The sequence below is a fragment of the Zalophus californianus genome, chromosome 7 (genome assembly GCF_009762305.2).
Source record: "Zalophus californianus isolate mZalCal1 chromosome 7, mZalCal1.pri.v2, whole genome shotgun sequence".
Lineage (NCBI taxonomy): Eukaryota > Metazoa > Chordata > Mammalia > Carnivora > Otariidae > Zalophus > Zalophus californianus.
The window spans coordinates 10906827-10922263 of NC_045601.1; the positions used below are offsets into that span (position 1 = coordinate 10906827).

Below are 15437 nucleotides of genomic sequence, written 5' to 3' on the forward strand. Positions count from 1 at the left end.
ATACTTATTATTTTTTAAATCTAAGAACAGAATCTAAGAAAAACAGAAAGAAAAAACTTAAGTTGCCAAGTATACATACGCCATTCAAACACCAAGAAGCCATCAGGAAAAAAGCACACTGTGGTTCCTCAAGGAAAAAAGAAGTAACTGCTCCTAATGAGCACAGTACCAACCGGCCCTGGAATAGGACGTGATATGTAGCATTGTGATATGTAGGACGCTACACCTGCCTGGTGCTGCTCCCGTAACCATGTTCCCAAGGGGGGATAACACTGACATGCTATCACTGTGGTCACACACTGTCCCAAAGACTCTGAGCAATAAGAGCATCTAAGAAGGAAGATATTCTTAAACCAAAATATGTCCTTCCACATGGCACTTAAAAATTCACAAAAGGAGGATAAAACAGTCATGAAGAACAACAGTGTTGGAGTCAATCAGACCAGGATTCTAATCTTGGTTCCACCACTTCAGTATGTGACCTAGAGCAACTTAACCACTCCGAGAAACTCTTAGCTCCTCATCTGTGTCAGGCCTTCTCCGCTGCACCCTGTATAACAATGTTCTAGAGACCTGTCCAGGAGATCTTATTTCCTTCTATTGAGGACCATTTTTTGTACTGTCCGTTGCGGAAGTCAACAAGACCATTCAGTGGGGTTCCCTCAACGTTCTATTACTACCTTCATTTCACAAACATTTATTTACCACTCCCTACCTATCTGGCACTATGCCAGCTAGGTGTCTATAAATAAGAGATAATAAGCCCCCCTCGCCAAACGTCTGACTTTTCTACACCACACACTAGTTTCTTTGGGTACATGTAGGGAACACAGGCTGTGCAATAAAGAAGAACTATGAAAGCTTATCTATATAGTGTCATCAATGGGTAGTCTTTCTTTTTCCAGATTAATGATAAGGGAGGAAAAACAATCACTTCAATTCTAGTTATAAAATTTAATGAGATATGCACTAAAGCCCCTTCAAGCATAATGCTAGGAAATCCGAAAGTTCTAGATACCACAAAATGAGAATGAAAGTCACAAATATAAAACTGGTCCAGGGGTGCCTGGGTGGCTCCATCGTTAAGCATCTGCCTTCGGCTCAGGTCATGATCCCAGGGTCCTGGGATGGAGCCCCACATCGGGCTCCCCGCTTACCGGGAAGCCTGCTTCTCCTTCCCCCTCTCCCACTCCCCCTGCTTGTGTTCCCTCTCTCCTGCCTCTCTCTCTGTCAAATAAATAAATAAAATCTTAAAAAAAAAAAAAAAAAAAAAAAACTGGTCCAGATGTTATGATGGTTGTCTTTTAGAGGTTACTAGAGAATTTTTTTAATAGAGACTCATCACTAAATATTGTTGCAAGATAGGTTTAACGAAGTATTTTAACTATGGGTCTAGAATCCAATGTGACACAATTTTCATTTTATTTGTTGGGGGTGGGTGGGGTGTAGAGGGAGAGAGAGAATCTCAAGCAGGTTCCACACCCAGTGCAGAGCCCGACGCAGGGCTTGATCTCATGACCCTGAGATCATGACCTGAGCCAAAACCAAGAGCTGGGCATTTAACCAACAGAGACACCCAGGCGCCCCAGTGTGATACAATTTTTAAAACTTTGAACATATACATAATGTTCAAATACAATATCCCTAGCAGCTTTTTTTCCTATTTATGGGGATATATACTACCATTTTAAGTACTGCTTAAAGTATTTTTATTTTCCCAGCAAAACCCAGAATCCACATTTTTCCACCAGAAGTTCTAAGCTACCACACAGATTCAGTCTTTGACAGGACTTACTTCAAAGCAAGCTCTTCAATATGTAGCCAGCAAAGCAAAAGAAACTTTTGAAACTACATATATATAAAAGGACAATGAATGAAATCAGCCTAGATAATATGTTAAATGGCAAATACATTTGCTACCTATTATCCTGAGCCCTGAGGTTAGGACATTTCCAGGTGTCCTTGCCCTCTGGCACCAGGATAGATGCCCTGCATTCAGGGTCAGGAAGGGCCTGGCTATAAACAGCCATCATCAGAATGCAGGCTGGAGCTCCCTGCCAATCCCATCACTTAACACAAGCCGGGACTGGGCCTCAGAACTGGGACTCGCTACCCTACTATAAAGGCATCTAGCTGGGATAAAGAAAGGAGATTACTGAAATTCCCAGTGAAACAGGGATCTCTCTCCAGCCTCTCCCACTGCCACCCCAAAAATGCAGGATGACCATCTCCATTAACAAGGAGAAGCCAGGGAGTGGGCCTTTCAGTCACTGGCTTTCCAACTTCTTCAAAGACACGATAATCAGGGTGTTAAAGAGCTGGGACCCTCTGGAATGACGAGGCAAGTAGGAAGGACAGGAGGGGCAGGGGGTGACCCAACCAGTCCACTGGTAATGATGACTCCTGGAAAAGGTAGACAACATCAGGACTGGCTACCCTCCCCCTCCACTCCCATTGCTCCCCGACGGGCAGGGAACACTCGCCAGGGAAATCAGTAGTATCTGTAATTATCAACTAATCTGTCTTGTTACTATGAATATTAAAACAGTATTGGAAACAATATTCAAATATGGATTTTTAATAGATGTCTAAAGTTCTTAAGTGTGATTTTACTTATTAGTTTTCAGAACCAATTTTCCCCCATAGGAATGCATCACTTTATTATTCTTATTTTTTGCTTTTTTAGGAATCGCAATGGGCACATAAAATCTGACATAAAGAAATTCACTTTATAGCTCACTTTAGACAAACCCATTTCTTCACATATTATTTGACATCCATATTAACTCTTGGTGGCTTCCACGTGCATGCCTGTAAGCCTACTAAATTAGTCTGATAAAAAAACAGCATAAAATGAAGTCTTTATCTGTCCCAACCCCTTAGATAGAGTAAGTAATATACATCACTGATTACTTTTCTTCTTTAGTTTTATTTTCAGACAAATCAAATTTGTGCAGACTAGCGGATTAAAGATTCATTAATTTCAGCATAAAATTTAGTCAATATTTATAAGACAGTTGTAATCCTCAATGTTTATCTTCAAATGATAGACTTTCCATCCAAAAATGTAAAATGAATTTCAATTCAATTAAATAAATACTATTATTCATTTTTTTACAGCCAGATGCTCAGCCAATGGAGATAAATGAACTATACCCCCCCGAAAAAAAGATGATCTATGAGATACAAAAAAAGTTTTTCATTTTTATTTTTTTAAAGATTTTATTTATTTGACAGAGAGAGACACAACGAGAGAGGGAACACAAGCAAGGAGAGTGGGAGAGGGAGAAGCAGGCTTCCCTGCGGAGCAGGGAGCCCAATGCAGGGCTCAATCCCAGAAGCCTGGGATCACGACCTGAGCCAAAGGCAGACGCCCAACAACTGAGCCACCCAGGTGCCCCAACAAAAAAAGTTTTTAAGTCTCTTGTCTTTGTAAGAATTATCATTAGGAAAAACAGCTAAAATTACTAAATCTGAGAATCTGGCCACTTCTGACACAAATTTGAATATAGATTTCTATATCTTCAAATTCTTTTTGAAAAAATACATGTACAGTGTGTATATATACACACACACACATATATATACAGTAAACCTATTAAAATGAAATCAAAAGTTTCAATTGGCAACAGAGATTTAATGCATTTGAAAAGAAAAACTAAATTCATTTTTTAAAATCATTTAAAATTAGATACCCAAAGTAAAATTAGATACCCCAATAATCACTATTCTTCACTAGCGTATCACTTATTTTATAGTAATTTTGCTGAATTCCTCGTCAAAATCTTTAATTTCACATTGATTTTTAAAAATAACATATTTAGAAACTGACAAAAAACCGTTCCTAAAATCCTATTTCTAAAGAGATATCATGTACAGTCCTGAATGGTTTTTGTGTGTAAATACCTAATTTATTATTTGGTTTTGTTTTGTCTTAAAGCCTTTTCAGGGACACCTGGGTGGCTCAGTCGGTTAAGCATCTGACTCTTGGTTTCGGCTCAGGTCATGATCTCATGGGTCATGAGATCAAGCCCCACATTGGCTCCATGCTCAATACAGAGTCTCCTTGAGATTCTCTCTCTCTGCCCCTCCCCCTACATATGCTGATGTGCTCACTCGCTCAAATAAATAATCTTTAAAAAAACAAAAAGCCTTTCAGAATTTGTAGAGTCAGTTCTTCATCGTATTATGCTTACAAGCTTAATATTTATCATAATGTCGTAATGATACAAAAGGGGCACCCAGGCCCATCCAATGACAAAAACTAAAGAAATACCATCTCTTCCAGGAACGAAAAGAAGTGACTGGGCACTTTTTCAAGTTACACTTTATCCAAACCATCCAACAAATAGTATGGACCATGTGGAAAACTGATCCAAAGTAATAAACCTGATATTCACTCATAGTTAAGTACTGACACAACCATGCATTTGGCAGCTGGCTACACCGCTTTCCTCACGGGGAGACGGAGGATTCCAATGAGCCATCCGTGTGGACCGTTCTGCGAACGGTAGGTCTGCAGAGCCCTGTGCCCAGCTGCAGCAGCGCTCCCCAATGAAGCCAGCACCCTGTCACTATCAACAAGGCAATTCATTCTGAACGTTACATTAATTTCTGAAACAAACATTTGCAGCGTTTTTTCCACCTGTCTTTTTATAAAAGATGATTTTGTCCATAGGGCAGTTGTATTTTGGACTCAAATGCAAAGAGTGAGATTTAAGGGGAGGGCGCATGAAGAGCAGTTCGAGACCGGCTACTCCTGAGATGAAATTCTATTTTTTTTAAAGATTTTATTTATTTAGTTGACAGAGAGAGACACAGCGAGAGAGGGAACACAAGCAGCGGGAGTGGGAGAGGGAGAAGCAGGCTTCCCGCTGAGCAGGGAGCCCGAAGCGGGGCTCGATCCCAGGACGCTGGGACCAAGACCTGAGCTGAAGGCAGACGCTTAACGACTGAGCCACCCAGGTGCCCCTATGAAATACTATTTTTAAGAAGTCACAAAGCAAGTAGATTCTCATTCTTATTTTTTTTGTAAAGATTTTATTTATTTGACAGAGAGAGACAGAGCATGAGCAGGGGGAGGGGAGAGGGAGAGGGAGAAGTAGACTCCCCACTGAGCAGGGAGCCCCGACGATGGGGGGACTCGATCCCAGGATCCTGAGATCATGACCTGAACCAAAGGCAGACGCTTAACCGACTGAGCCACCCAGGCGCCCCTCATTCTTATTAATCTGTAAAGACAGATATTTAGAAAGCCTAAATGAAAAAATAAAAGCATTCCAAAGCATTATTTAAAACGTCAAATATATTCAGATACTTTCCACACATAACCAAAATGAAATACATATACATATGAACATAAAATAGTATTTCTGATAATGACATCATCCAGTAACTCTTTAGCACATTCAGTTAAAGAATCAAATATTCCAAGTAAATAGCTAGGTCAGCTTTCCACAGGAAGCAGTCTGTTCATACCTCTCACACCATTTACGTGGGGAAACTTCTGTCTTAGCAGCTATGCCTATGGAAATGGATGCCAACAAACACTCTTCCATGCTCTTCCAGTCCCCTGGAGCAGTGAGGCATCTCTGCAGCTCTGTGCTTCCAGCTGGCTTTCACGCATCTGCTGGCCCAGCCCCCAGAGCAGCAGGGGCTCGCTGGTGTAGCACAAGACTTGCACCAGTCCCTCACTGCCTAACTGAACTTCCACAAATTTTTCCACGAAGGCACTTCAGGCCACCATAAAACTTGCATTTTAACATCCAGCAAGATAATGTCCTTTGTTACGCTTTCGTAGGTCCAGAAATGTCATTTGTACACCTTCTGTTGGTCATCAGAGATCAAAGCTATCCATTAGAATGTGTAAGGGGCAGAAAGAGAGGCCACAGAAGGCTCTCCAGCGTAAGCTGCCAAGCATATCATCGTAAGGTGGCTGACAGCATTTGCAGGATGGTGTGGGGAGGTGTGTTGCCTGAGAATACAGCCTGACACACTCCCATTCCCAGGCTGAGAGCACGCCATACCCCTTGAAATGTAGAAGACACAGCAAGAGTGCAGTGATGGATTGTTTATATGTGCAGACACCCATACTTACATGTGTACATACATGTTTTTACAGGAAAATATTTCTGAAATAAATACCATCTTAACAAGTCCGCACCACAGCAGGCCATGTTGAATGGGGTATTCATGTACAGGGAAGACTGTGGCCACAAGTCATTTTCAGATGTCTATACAGAAAATAAGATGCACTAAATCACATTTAAATGAAATAATTTCCATGATTGCAGAATCAACTACATTTTCAACTTGCAAATAGTATAAACCATTCAAAAGAGATCACAGAGTATAGACAGTTCTCGCAGCTGTTAATTACATTTTAATGTCTGTGACAGTTCTGTTTATGTACTGGACAGACTGTAACCCACAGTTAAGTACATATTCACATAAATTATAAAGGTATTTATAAAGTAGCATACATAGGTCAGACCTACAAATGTAAATGTACTATTTATAACCTAGAAAGACTCTGGATAAACATGGCAGATTCAACACTTACATCTAGTATCATTCCCTCCTAAAAACAAATGACAGTACAGTTTGCTTTTTCATTTGCTTTTTTGTTTGTTTATTTTTATAAAACAAACCCACAAGAACAGGAACAACAACACCAGCAAAATTTTGGATGCTAGAAACAGATGGACAATTAGTAACTAACTCAGTCAACACAGTTGACAAGGCAGAATCTTCAAAAGGCTCAGAAAGTGGGGGTACCAGATACCTCTGAGAGCACAGTGGTACGGATGGTGTGTATGTGTCGGGGGTGGGAGGGGGGTCTCTCCCACCAAGCATAGCATCTCCCTCAACCTGGCACAAACCCAGAGATTTATTCCTGGAGGAGGGGAAAAACAGTGATTCTCCAGAACCACTACCATAGAAGGGCTGTGGTTCAGCAATATCTACTGAATAGTGAGATACTTCCCTATTTATTCCCCTAAACAGCCCACCCAGGTACCTCCCAGTGATCAGCGAGCCCTGCCAAGGCATTTGGACAAGCAAGAACTACTGGTAGCTGAGGAAAGTCTTCAACAGGAAAAGAGAGACCAAAACAAGAAAAAAAAAGGGGGGGGGTGTGGAGGCAAATTAGAAGGCAGTGAAGTGATGCAAAAGGCACTACAATTATTAATATCTCAATGAGATAAAAAAATCTATCTTGAAACAAGAACAAAATTCTATTAAAACAAAATAAAGAAGAATTAAGAAAAGGAAAAAAGAGGAGGAGGAGAGGCAAGAGGCAGGAAGAAGGGCAGGGAAAGAGGCCTAGAAAGAGCCTTGGAAATTAAAAATACAATAGAACGAAGAACCCTTCCAGAAGCAGGAATAAAAGAAAATGACATTAAAAAAATATAAATAAGTAGAAAAGATAAGCCCAGTAAGTTCAGTATTGGGTGACAAAGATCTCAGAATGAGAGAAGAGGAAAAATGAGGGGGGAAGGGAGATTAAAAAAAAAAAAAAAGTAATTCAAGACATGACCCCAGGGTCAAAAGAGTGCACAGGGCAGTGGATAAAGAGACCCCAGTGAAATGTAAGGACAGTGGGGGAAGAGAAGGTGTGAGGATGGTCAGGAGGTGGAGGGGCATGCAAAGAATCAGGAAGCAAGAAGAACGGCTTCAGACTTCCGAAGAGCAACACTGGCGGCTAAATGACAGTCAAGCAACCGCTTCAAAATTCTAAAGGAAAACGATTTCCAAACTACTATTCCCAGTCGATCTTTAGGTCATCTATGAGGGTAAAATAAAAGAAGTACAGTATCATAAGCCAAAAAAATGTTTAAAGCCATACTTTATATATTACCATTACTTAGAATCAAGCCAAAAGCCCAAGGGAGGCATTGAGGGTAAAATAAAGACATTTTCAGACACGCAAGACCTTAAAATTTTAATTCCCCACACCATTCCCGAGAAAGCTACTGGAGGATGAGCTGCACCAAAATAAGACAGACAGAGAATCCAGGAAACCAAAGATCCCACACAGGAAGCGAGGTGGGGGGAAATTCCAAGGTGAAAGTAAAGGGACGTCCCCGGACGTATGCATCAGACACAGAGGTACCCAGAGAGGGCCCAGAAGGCCAGAGGCCCTAGCAGAGAGTCCTTGACAAGATGCAACTGATCGCACGCCTGTTGGAACTGAATAATTTACAACAAAAGGTGGGCAGTTATGATGGATTAAAAATCCTAAGCAGAGTGAGTAATGAATACATGTAGAAAATTAAAGAAAAGTCAATTCTTGACTGGGAGAGAAACAAAGACCTGCACAGGAGAGGACAGCCATTTACTACATGGCTCATTGCCGAACAGAGTTCCCGGGTCTCAGTAATGTCAACACAACAGTGATCAAACCCGAGTCACAACAAAGCATTACCGAGAGGATGAAGAGGCACGAGCAGCACTCATGCTCGTGGGGAGGACAGGGTAAGGAAGGAGCAGTAAATCGTCACCTTAAACGGAAAGCAGCAACGCAAGGAAAAGTTATTCAAAAATATGGAGGCGTCCTCGAAGAATCAGCTAAATAAAAGAGTTCAAAGTGGCTGTTGCCTCTGGGGAAGTGAACTGGAGAATGGAGGGCAGTGACTACTGTTTTTGATGGCAGATCTTTGTAAAACCATTGTCTTTGAAAACCATTTACATCTATCACCTTGATACAAACAAAAACTTCCTTAAAACTAGGCTAAAAGATTAAAGACACTACTAGAAAAGAAGTGCAGTATCATAAGCCAACAAAATGTTTAAAGCCATACTTTATATATTACCATTACTTAGAATCAAGCTAAAAGCCCAAGGGAGGCATTGAGGGTATATTCACTGCTCAAAGCACACTTCTGAAAGACAAGCTAACAATTTGTCAGAGAGCGTCCTCTCCTTATCTCCCTCGGAGGGCTGCAAGATTATTAATCTTCAGAACACAAAGAAGTGGAAAACTACAATTCCCAGTATACCCTGCAGCCCATTCAATTACTTTAAGTACATGAGGCTTTGCTATGAGGGAGAAGATTAATTTTAAGAAAATACAGAACTAGTTCTCACAAGCCATTTCTAACCCACTGTGTTCTACAGACGTAATTTTTCCATTCTCCTCTTGAAGAAAAAGAGGATAGAAAATAAATCATCTGTTAGGGGTTGAACACTACTTTTTAGCTACTTCAAAGAACAATTTCAAGTTGATGGCGCTGGAAGTCCAGAAACACAGAATGTTCGAACTAGCAAGAAACTGAAAAGTCATAGAACCTCTTTTCCCTTCTGCATGCCCCACACACCCAATTGTGCAGATGAAGAGCCCACCGCTCAGAGAGGTTCTGTGCCTCAGGAGCTGTGTGCAGCATCACGGAGATCGGAATAATTCACTTATCATCCATTCAACAACTGAAAACACACTTTTGGCAATTACTATATGCACATAGAACTGTACACACTATATGCACACAGAACTGGGGTATTCATTAGCCTAGGTTCCATTTGCTGTTCCATACTTTTGGTAAGTCACTTAATATTTTAGTTGCTTCCGTTTCCGCATCTATAAAATAAAGATACAACTAGCCTATATTTCTCAGGGAAGTTTACGAGAATGGAGTAGACATCTTTCTTTAGGATTCTGAAAGGAAAAAAAAAAATACAGACAGAATACTCTACTATCCTCACATATACACAACAGAACCAAGTCCAACTCAATATGTCCAAAATCAAAAACCCATCACCCTCCTCCACAAAACTTGCCTCTCCTTTTATATTCAGGCTCTTGACTATTGGAACCAAAGTCTTCTCTTCCAGCCAAAGCAAGAACGTGGAGTCGTCTAAGACCTCCCCTCACATTCTGTACCTTCTTACCCCAACATAATCAACCTCTGTGCCCCGTACCCAGTTTACCTTCTACAGAGATTTAAAGTTACCTGTCTTAGTCCTTTCAGGCTGTAACAGAATTATCATAAACCAAGCATCTTATAAACAACATAAATTTATTTCTCACAGTCATGGTGGCCGGGATGTCCAAAATCAAGGACAGCAGTTTCAATACCTGGTGAGAGTCTGCTTCCTGGTTCATAGTCAGCCAACTTCTCACTGTGTCCTCACATGGGAGAGGGGGCAAGGGAGCTCTCTGGGGTCTTTCTTATAAGGACACTAATCCTGGTTCATGAGGGTTCTGTCCTCATGACCTAAGCACCTCCCAAAGGCCCCTCCTCCCTAACACCATCACACTGGGGGCCAGGTGTCAACATAGGAATTTTGTGGGGACACAAACATTCAGTCTCAGCCTTTTTTATCCCTACAATACGAATCCATGGGGGTCCTACTTTATTCTGCTCATAATAGGCCATTCTCTATCTCCAGGTTCTTTCCCTGTAAGTCCTTCTTCCCCATCAAGCAGTGGGCAGAAAATGATCTACCTAAAATGCTCATTTCCAAGGTCCACTTCTCTTCCCCCTTAAAACGAGAAAGGCTCCGTATTGCTTACAGGATCAAGTCAGGCTTCCCAACTTGGCATTCAGATTCCTCCATGACCCAAGCATCCCTCCCAGTATCACCTCAAGTGAGCTACTCACGTTCAACTAAACCAGCTCACCCCACCTTGCCCCCCTCGTGCTACACTTTCTGCCTGAAACACGGGGCCCACCTTTTCCTTAAATGACTTGTTCATCTTATGAAACTCAGCTCATGGGATAAGTCATCATGTGTTCATGACCACGAGCTCCCCGGGGTAAGGAAGTAACCTAGCCAAAACTGTAACTGCCGGGCTCCCGCACCCAGGTGGGCACAGAGCAGGCGTTCAACAATGCAGAAGCATTCGTGGACCTTACAGAACAACACAAGCAGACTCAAAGAACAATCTACACACACTGCCTCCTTCCCTTCATTCATTCCTCAAACCACTGCAATTTAACTCTTACTATCAAATCACAGCAAGGAAAAAAAAGTATCTCTGGCCACTTCTTAATCCTTTCTTCTTGTCCCTTCTGCAGCAGCAGACACTGCCGACCACCTACCCTCCATGCTGGCCCCGTCCCCATCTCTCCCACGACACAGTGCTCCGCTGTTCCTCTTACCGCTCTGCCTTCTTTACCATCCTGTCACTGTCTCCTCTAGCTCCTGCTTTGCCATTCACCTCTTCAGTACTTGGGTTGCAAGGTTTGTCACCCTCCTCTTTTATACTCCATAGGCAACGCACACCCTTTCCTATGGCTTCTACTATGAACTCACAATTCTGATTCTCAACCGAGGTTCCAGAGGGTCCAGGACCCACCCCCACCCCCTGACAAAGTAAGATAAACCTGTCGGATGGGCTCATCATGTACACTTTGTTAAAGCTTCCCAGTTGATTCTAAAGAGATGCCAGGACTCAGAACTAATGAGCCACACCATAACTTTAGAATCGAACTTCAAGATTCTATCTTCAGCATCCCCAACTCCCCTGACCCATATTTCCTACTGTCCATTAAACACCTGCACTTCCTGCAGGCTACCACCAGAAAACCAAAGTCCCTTTCTTCTCTCAGATCTACTCCCCCTCCTCTACCTCTATACAGACATCTAACCAGATGCCCAAAAGCCCTCCCTTGCCTTACCTGATGCTTGGTTACTAAGATCCCTGTATTCAATCTATTAATTGCACCTTACACCTACCTCTCAAGCCCTAGTGGGGTCACACTGATCATTCACCCTCCTTCAGCGCTCCCTGTCCAGTTTACTCTCCACACACCAGCATCACCTTCTGGCATACAGATTTCATCGTTCCTCCCCAGCTTAAAACTTCCTACAAATACAGAAAGTGCTCCTATTTAGACATGGTCAAGTTCAAATTGCTTGGAATGGTATATAAGACCATTCACATTCACAACCTTTCTCTAATCTACTTTCCCAATCCAAACTTGTATCTCATTCTCCAACACCTTTAGCCCTATGAGAACCACATTATTCTTCAACATAACATACAAGTTTAGGGTTATAGAACACTGAATATACTGTTTCCACTGCCAAGGGTATGAGACACACACACACACAGTTCAAATGTTACCTACCTTCCTGTCAAGCCTACCCAGTTCAGGCTCCATTGAGTCACTACCTGCCTCCTGAGATTCCCACAGCCGTTCTATAGATCTCTACCGTACTAAGGACCACACTACATAAGGTTGTTGACATACCTGCTCTCTGGTTCTCCATGTATTCTGTGAGAGCCTAGAATATACACCTTTTTCCAAAGCAAGTTTTTGTTACATTAGAGAAATTATAAAACGTTGGTTGTACAAAAGGCAAACACCCTGGCACAAATGGGGTACTTAAATAGATGGTTCTAAAGAGACTCAGATTATCACAGGCTAGAAAATAACCCCCCCCAAAAAAAGAGAGAGAGGGAGAGGAAGGGAGAGAGAAAGAGAGAATTTGTTTTCAGTTTTCTGTTCTAATTATGAAAAGCCTAGAATGCTGTTCCTCAAAAAAATCAATTATAGACATCTTAACTAAATATCTTTTGTGGGAATTACTGAATACTCCATTATATGGAAGTCAGAACCATCATTCTGCCAAATGAAGACTGAAATCCTTTTCTTCTCTTAAAATCATCCCCAAGTAAATGGAAGGGTAAAACTACGGTCTTCAGCTTGATGTGGATGTTAGATAATTAAGTTGCAGGAAGATCAAAATTTACAGCTCTGGACTACAGTAATACTATCATTTTATCTTACTACCTTTTACTGGCATTAGTCCCATTTTTTAATGGTCTTCTTGTTCCTGACTATTAGAAATTATTGGCAGTTTACACTAACAAGCTTCCGTCATGTTTCATTTCCAAATCCTATTGTGGTCGTTCATTCCAATCAAAACCAAAATAGATCAATTTTTAAGATTAAAAAAAAGGGGACATTAAAAAAATAAATTATGCAAGCAATGCAAAATCCTTCCGATAGGATCTATAATAAATTCTGAACATCAAATAAGACTGTAAAGAACTACTAAATCATTAAATCTATGCTATACCAACTTCAGAAAATGAAATTTGAGAACACAGCATTCAAAATTTGTAAGAAAGCACACTCTGCGTAAGAAAATTATCTGTAAGTTGGGTGTTTTTTTTCACATTGTCTCACTTATGCCACAGACAGAGCCAGTGACTTACTGGGCAGGGAGGTGAAATGCTGAATGCTTTCTTGGTTTATCAGATTCTCAAATTCGAATCAGTACTGTGCCCCAGCTCTTAAAATTAAACAGTCTCTCCCTGTGCCCCCTCCCGCATTTAAAAATTAGGAAAAGACCAAATGGCTAAAACAACTCCTCTGCATGCAATTATGTAACTAGACAAGAAGGGCGTGAAAGTTTGAATGAAAATATTAGAAGTGACAGCTTTCTACCTTAGTCTCTCTGTGCCCTCTCCAAACTGCAGGGAGCAGATGGTAATTTTCAAGCACATTTAGACCAGGCTTGGAAGGACAACTCAGTGATAAAGAAATAACTGCACAGGGAAAAAAAAAGAAAGAAAAAGAAAAAAACAAACCCACATGTTTTGCAACCTACAGTTTTTAATCTAGAAAAGCTTTAGTATCGGTTAACACAAACGGAAAAGCTGCCATACGCACAGTTCCATATAAAATGCTGGTTTATACATTATAAAATAAATTTTTAACAGTTTCCTTTTCACATTTGCACTATAGTATGCCAGTAAATACTGGAATGTTTAAGGGGGGGGGGAAACACCCAAAACCAAAATCTAAATATTATAGAAGTCATTAAACAAGGAATACTAACTCTTCCCTGCTCTCAATCTCTTCGTGGCCAAAAACTAAGGCAACGGGTGACCACGCCGATGGCATCAATAGCAGTACTGCTCTCCAGCAGAATATCACATCAGGTTTAAGGCCGGAAGTTTAAAGGATAACAGAAAAGGAACAAATTAGACATTCTTGAATCATTTTTATTACAAATGCAAAACTGACTGCTGTACTAGTTAAGGAACAGAAAGCTACTTGCCTCTTCTTCTCTTCAAGCCACACTAAAAAAGAAAACAGAAAATGAAAGCAGCCCCAAAAGAGGTGACCAGCCCCTTTGTCAGGGCCCCTCTCCCACCTCAAATGTCCAGTTCAAAGAACAATTTCAGAAAAAGGCCGTCCTCCACACTGACAGCCTAGCGATGCAAACAAATAGCGATGCTCCAGAGAGCAGGAGGGCTGGCGTGGAACCCCCACACCAGACGCTTGGAGCCAGGCCAAGGCCACACCAGGGCCCCTGCTTCTGCCCACTGGGCCACCTGTCCTTTAATTCCAAGTGGCTTGTGCCTGGCATTTAAGCTTCACAGGCGTTACATTACTGCCTCGACACGGGAGGAGGACAAGGACTCAGACACTCTCCGAAATCGGGGCTGACAGACAGCACACGGTTTGGTCATCAGAAAACCTAGGGGCCAGCCTTGTGATACTTCAAACTGTAGAACCTTGAGAATGTTCCTTAACCTAAGCCTCCATTCCCTCACCCGGAAAACGGTAACACTCCCGCACTATCTAACTGGGCCAGTTCAAGTTCCAGGGAGAGTATGGGATTCAGAAGCACTTAGCCAACCACACTACCCTTACCAAGGCGACGTTCTAGCTGTTGTGATACTTCAAGCAAGCCCCAGGCAGGAAATACAAGTTTCCCCTCAGTCTTAGCTGCCACCACACGACACCACAGATTCAACCATAAGCCGCTCTGGGCCATCACCACCTTGGAGCAAATTAGAAGTCAGAGACCCCAAATTTCAATCTCTTGGCTATTCAGTTTAGATACTGCCATCAAACGTTTTCCTAATTTTCTTCCCCTTGCATTTCATGCTACAGTGTCAACAAAATATGACTGACATATTTTACAATTAAGCAGACCCATGAGTTTTTAAGCAATAGGGGTACTAGAGCTAAGCCTTCTAGAAGCCGACATCATTTCTTTTCATGTGTATATGAGAATACACACACACATACACACACACACACACACACACACACAGTGCAATAAATGGGCTGTAACTGGTATATAGACATATACGCAAACATACATGACTATAGGAAAGCCAAACAGGAGCATCCTCGTAGGAACAAGACCTGGTGCTGGGGTGGTAGCACGGCAAAGCGGTTAAGAGTCAGAACAGCACTAACTGAATTCAGTTCCAACATGTTCACTACAAGAACTGGGGAAAGTGACTTAATCTCTCTGTGCCTTCGTTTTGTCATCTGTAAAACAAGACAGCAGTATATACCTCATGGAACTGCTATGAAGTCGAATGAGTTAATAAATGCAAAATGCTAAAAATAGCATGTGGCACACAGAAGGGTGGTATCAGTGTTTATAAAGTCATTCAATGTGTCCTGAAAAGTGCAGGTTATATGATCATCATATACACATGTATAGATGGTTCTATACATGCA

General features: G+C 41.7%; 1 protein-coding gene across 11 annotated transcripts in view; it reads right to left on the minus strand.

The window, feature by feature from the left end:
- ARID1B (AT-rich interaction domain 1B) overlaps positions 1–15437 on the minus strand; it is a 437415-nt gene that overhangs the window by 341391 nt on the left and 80587 nt on the right. The window contains exon 1 of one of the 11 annotated variants that reach the window (XM_027601121.2): positions 6145–6233. The exons of the other annotated variants lie outside the window; for them this stretch is intronic. Coding sequence (XP_027456922.1) covers positions 6145–6147 — 3 coding nt within the window. The 5' untranslated portion in view covers positions 6148–6233. Of the gene's footprint in view, positions 1–6144; positions 6234–15437 lie in introns of those variants that run through there. 11 annotated transcript variants of the gene reach the window in all.